The sequence below is a fragment of the Malus domestica genome, chromosome 14, assembly GCF_042453785.1.
Source record: "Malus domestica chromosome 14, GDT2T_hap1".
Lineage (NCBI taxonomy): Eukaryota > Viridiplantae > Streptophyta > Magnoliopsida > Rosales > Rosaceae > Malus > Malus domestica.
The window spans coordinates 20,758,988-20,764,882 of NC_091674.1; the positions used below are offsets into that span (position 1 = coordinate 20,758,988).

A 5,895-nucleotide genomic window follows, 5' to 3' on the forward strand; every position below is an offset into this window, starting at 1 on the left:
CCTTATTCCACCAGCAACAATCATCAATCCTTAATATATTCTAATCCTTATTTGAAAATATCTCAATCCCCAACATCCCTAACCGGAACTCGGCTACTCCATCAACACTGCATTTTACTTCTTGGCCGAGCACTCCACGATTTGCCCGAGACTCTATTCGGCCAAAAATGTGGATTTAGACCCAAACAATGACATAAGTAAATTTTCCTCGAGACTAAAGATCAATTAATCACATGCCCATAACTTATAAATTTATGTTGTTTAAAAAAAAAAAAACCTTGTAAATTAATGGACATAATTATGTTTTACGAATGTAAGAGAAAATTGAGTAAAAAACGATACATCATATATCCACAACCTTACAAGTTGACTTGTAAAATCATGTTTAATGGAAAGTTGTCCAACCGGTTGAGGATGATACATTATATATTCATAACTAATTTTTTTTTTGTAATGCCCTAAACCTAAACACAAAACCGCAACTACCTTTAATGACTTAAAAAGTTGTGTTTATAAGAATGTCTTAGGTTATTATTAAAGGATAATTGGTGTATTTAGTGGCTCAAAACAAAATAAAAACAATCAAAACCTAATTGATTAGCAAATTAAAAAAAAATAGAATAAATAATCAAATAAACGAAAGAGGAGAGGAGGTTTGAACAAGAATGATTGACCGGAGGCGACTATTATATTCCAAAGAAAATGCAAGATTCGAGGTGGCAGGATTGACCGATCTGAAGAAACTTGGAACTCTCACGTGCGATTCCCCTTTGACAAATCACACAAATTGGCACACTCTCGTACATTCATTTCATTCACTTAATTCCTTGACACTTGTGCCTTCTCTACTCTTATTATTTAATTTCTATTTATTTTCCTTTTTAATTAATTAATTTCCGATTCGATCCCAAATGGTTTACCCACTATCCCACGAGGATGTAACCCGTTTTTATATGATTATTTTGTGTTTACTTGCTTATTTTTTCGGCTTAATTTGGGAGTATTATCTGAAACTCCACTTTAATTTTATTTTGCTCTCTAAAATTTAATGTGCGCCACTTTATTATTATTATTTTGCATATGGTTTAATATCTTAATAAATATGATGTTGAGTTTTCACTCATATATCTTGGGTTGAAAACTCTCTTTTTTCCTTAATTATTATAAAGGTTTTGAACCATTTTCATCTCTACTTAATAATAATAAAATTAAAAAAATTAAACATTTGCGCCATTTTACATTTTGAAACTCAATTTTTACATTACTAAAAAAATTTAAGTTCGCTGATATGGCATCATTGGATCCACTTATTCCTGTAATAAAATCCCTGTTAACTATTTAATATTTTGAAAATGTTTAAAGAAATTAAAAATCAAACTAAAGAAAGAAAAAAAAAAGGCCCAACTCTTTCCCTATTCAATCACTCCGCCTCCGCACTAGGCTTGGCATTTTGGACTCAACCCGTTAACCCGACCTGACCCAACCCGTTAATATTTGTATTTGGGTAGATGATTAACGGGTCGGGTCGCTAACGGGTGAACCCGTTAACAACCCGTTAAGTAACGGGTCACTTTGGGTCAACCCGTTTGACCCGTTAGGACCCGTTAACACCTGTTAGCACCCGTTAGTTGATGATATTTTAGTAATTTTAGTAAAGTCTTAATAACAAAAAATAAACTTTATGCAAAAAAATAAAAAATAATTGTTAACAGATGAAACGGGTTACCCGTTAGCTTAACGGGTCGGGTTCGGGTGACCCGTTAGCTTAACGGGTTGGGTTCGGGTGACCCGTTAACTTAACGGGTCGGGTTGAACCCGACCTAAACCCAATAAACCCGACCCGTTTACAGGTCTACTCCGCACTGCGCAGGTGAAAGTGGGGTGGGTTTTGGCTACATTTGGGAAGAAGATGTTGCTCTTTTTTTTAACCTTACAGTTTTCAATTTCACTAGATGATGAATTTAGATTTTCATAGGAACTTTTCTTATAGTATCTTAATCTCATCAATTGTACAAGAAAAGTGAGCATGGCCCTTTTTCCTTGTCCTTTAACATTGTATTAAAGGAAATCTCAAAGAAAATTTCAGAAATTAATATTTAAAATACTTTTAGAAAAGATAAACAAAATTGGAAGTAGATGATTCGGTGCATTATTGCTAGACCTTTAATTTAATGGTTAAAGATGCTATAAAAAAGATATAGTAAATGGTTTGATACATTATTGCCTGATTCTTTTCCGTTAATACAATCAATCATTTTTTTTAGGTGCTCTATCGTATCTCATACTTCGTATTTTTAACCGTTTTATTTTTGTTTAAAAATAAAAAATAAAGATTTAATGGTTAAAATACCTGAGTACCGAGTACTCTCTGAACACCCAAAAAGTTTTGATCAATCATAACCCTAACATCCCTCAATCTTTTAAGAAATAATTTGTCTCCATTTGGTTTGATGAGATATTATGTTGGAGTTTGACTCACATGAATACGACAAAAATATATACATGTGATAAGTTCGATTCTCAATTATGACTAGCCTCACTATTATGACGTAATTTTATTATGACTGTGTATGTATGTATGTATGTATGTATGTTGTAAAAGTATCTATATAAACATGAGCATCTAATTAGTTAAAAACTATATCACGTTGAGCCAACTTCATAATATACTCTCTCTCATAATTCGAATCGTTTATTTTCTAAATTTTCATTCAAATATTTACAAAAAATTGGAATGAGTAATACTTAAGTAGAAGGTAGATGGATTAGCTAGGACCACAATTAAAAAAAAAAAAAAGCAAATCAACCTAATCATGCCAAATAAAATTTTAACTTGATCTATCAATCACTGAAAAATATACATAGGTCGTTTGAAAGTGCCTTTAAAATTAAAGCGATTTCAGAGAAATATTTTTGGATTTCAAAATTAAGCACTTGACGTGTTTCCTGCAATAAGCATTAGCTAATATTTTTTCAAGCACTTGAAAACTTGATCCACCCTACTGAAGTGCTTTTCTAAGAGTTACTTGAATTTTGCAAAGGATTGTTTTTAAAAATACTTTCACAAAAACCGCTTTCAACTATTTTAAAATCTCTTTCAAACAAGCTCGTTATCCTATCTGCCATCCCCTTCTCTCAATCTCAATCGATTGTCTCCACCATAACCAAATTAACCTCACCATAAAATCTCTCCCCCCAATCCACTCTCTCTTGGTTTTCTCTCTCCTTCCTCAACCCTCTCTCTTCAGTCTCTGTGCAAAGCGGCTCCTACTCCTTCAGAGATAGTGAATAACCTAACCAAACACGTACGTGCTTTGCCTCTCTCTCTCTCTCTCTCTCTCTCTCTCTCATTTGTTTTGTTGTGTGTTATAGTTAACGTGGTCAAAATACACTAGTCTCAGTGATACACAAAAATGCTCGACACTTTCAAGTACCTGATCGGCTCACCCGGTGCCAGCGGCTACGGTTCAAAGAGCACAGCCGAGCAAGTCACTGACGCGTCCGCCGATCTCCACCAGATCACCGCCATCATCACAGGTACTTACGCACAATCCTCGCCGTCTGATTACAGTCAGTTTTCCTTATTTTTTGACCGATCGTGTGGTTTTTCGGATTATTTCAGGTGCCACGTCAGGGATCGGAGCTGAGACGGCCCAAGTTTTAGCCAAGCGCGGGGCAAAGCTTGTCCTCCCGGCTCGAAGCCTCAAAGCTGCCGAGGATGCCAAGGCTCGAATCGTCTCCGAGTTTCCGGGCTCGAAGATCATCGTCATGGCGCTCGATCTCAGCTCCCTCGCCTCTGTTAGGAGCTTCGTCTCCGATTTCGAGTCCCTCCGGCTGCCTCTTAATCTCCTTATGTAAATATTCTCTTTCTTTCTTGTTTTCTGCTTGGCTGCCGAGAAAATGCAAGATAAGAAAAGAAAACGAAAACTGACTGAAAAGGCTTCGTTTGTTTGTTTGTCTCAGAAACAACGCCGGAAAGTTTGCGCACGGGCATGCGATTTCCGAAGACGGAATCGAAATGACCTTTGCTACTAATTATCTCGGTAATTATAACTTTTACTCCGACTAAAGCTAAAGTTAATACTTATTTTTGTATTATTTATTGAACACGTTAATATTTTTTAGGTCATTTTCTGTTGACGAAGCTGTTGCTCAACAAAATGATCGAAACAGCGGGGGTTAGCGGCGTTCAAGGGCGAATTGTGAACGTGTCGTCGTCTATTCACGGCTGGTTTTCCGGCGATATAATCCGATATCTTGGCAAGATAAGCCGAAGCAGAAGGTGAGTTACATTATAACATGTGAATTTATTATTTAGTATTATGATTTGATTGGTTTGTGATGTATGAACTATGTTATCACTGTTACTATAACACATAGATTAGTAACATACTGTTATTATTAAACGTTGATTGGTAACATAAATTGATATGAAGAATCGGGAACTGTAGCCGATCGATCGGGTTGGATTTCATTTTGATTGTTTAAATGATTATAATCAATTTGTCTTCGGGAGTTTGACCTTTTTTTTATCTGAATTGGAAAATTTGTCTGGAAGCTTAGCCAGTACGACGAGACACGTGCGTACGCGCTCTCGAAGCTCGCCAACGTCTTGCACACCAAGGAACTTGCTCGCAGACTCAAGGTTTGATGATTAAAAAGCGATTTTTGTTTCTTTGTTTCTGTGTTTTTCTTCAAATTATTGTCCCTAATTTTGTTTTATTTATTTTATTTAATTCAATGTTTTTACTAAAATCAGGAAATGGAGGCCAACGTGACCGTTAACTGCGTGCATCCGGGTATCGTTAAAACCCGCCTCACCCGAGAACGTGAAGGTCTTGCCACAGGTTCGGTTTTCGTCACAAGAAACTGTGAATTGATTAGTTGAAATTTTTGTGTAATACTTTTGTACTAAATGAAAAGGGTTTTTGAATATGTAGATTTGGTGTTCCTCTTTGCTTCAAAGCTCTTGAAAACAATCCCTCAGGTTAGTTTATGAATATTAGGATGATTATGTTGGAGCGTCAATAACAGTTTAGTTCATTATATTCTTTATGCGATAACATTAGTTTCTTTGTATGCACTATTGAAGGCTGCTGCGACGACATGTTATGTTGCTACTCATCCTAGGCTGTTGGGCGTGTCTGGGAGGTACTTTGCTGATTGCAACGAGACATCACCGTCGAAGATGGGGTCGAACTTAAGCGAAGCTGCTCGATTATGGTCCGCCTCTGAAATCATGGTGTCCAAGAATTCCAATGCTATCTTTGATCCAAGCCACCACTTGGAGTGCTAAAACAATGAAAAATGGATCGTCAATCATATATATAGAAACAGAAAAGCATCTTAATTATATAACTAGCTAGGTCTTACTTCTTAATGTCTGTTAAATTAGCTAGCTAAAATACAGTAGTAAAGTGGAGGAGAGAGTTAAATAGGAAAGAAGAAGGAGAAATATAATTACACAGCTAGCTTTGAACATAAGTGGTAGTTTTAGTGGCATGAATATATTAATATTTAGATAAAGGAAAGGCTTTTGATGCATGAATATATATTATGAAGTGAATGAATGGTTTTCTTAGTTGGAACCAAGTCATGACCAATGAAATTAAAGTTGTTTATTTTGTTGGTTTCTATATCATTTTTGAGGTGTATGTTATTAGATGATGCCGGTCTTACTCTCTTAGAATATTGGATTGGTCATTGGTGTATTAATTTTTATATAATTTTTCAATACAAGCCATATTAGAGTAGAGAAATTCGAACTTAAGACCTCGAATACAGATTAATGTTCATAACTACTTAAACACTAAGTCTCTTGCATTCATTAGTGTAGCATATATATAAAACAATGATTTGAGGTGCTTGGCCGAATTATTTAGAGTTAACTGTGGA

General features: G+C 35.5%; 1 protein-coding gene across 4 annotated transcripts; it reads left to right on the top strand.

The window, feature by feature from the left end:
- Positions 1-3,139: 3,139 nt before the first annotated feature.
- LOC103452583 (short-chain dehydrogenase TIC 32 B, chloroplastic-like) lies at positions 3,140-5,621 on the top strand. 4 transcript variants are annotated; one of them, XM_008392094.4, is made up of 9 exons: positions 3,140-3,305; positions 3,402-3,537; positions 3,623-3,854; positions 3,964-4,043; positions 4,126-4,282; positions 4,564-4,645; positions 4,760-4,847; positions 4,941-4,987; positions 5,093-5,621. In XM_008392094.4, exons 2-9 carry the CDS (start codon positions 3,414-3,416, stop codon positions 5,294-5,296), a joined length of 1,014 nt encoding a protein of 337 aa, XP_008390316.1. In that variant the 5' UTR covers positions 3,140-3,305; positions 3,402-3,413; the 3' UTR covers positions 5,297-5,621. The 4 variants fall into 4 exon arrangements, with proteins under 4 accessions (XP_008390316.1, XP_008390314.1, XP_008390315.1 ...); XM_008392092.4 differs by having other exon boundaries at positions 3,153-3,305; positions 3,373-3,537; XM_008392093.4 differs by having other exon boundaries at positions 3,153-3,305; positions 3,396-3,537.
- The last annotated feature ends 274 nt before the right edge of the window (positions 5,622-5,895 follow it).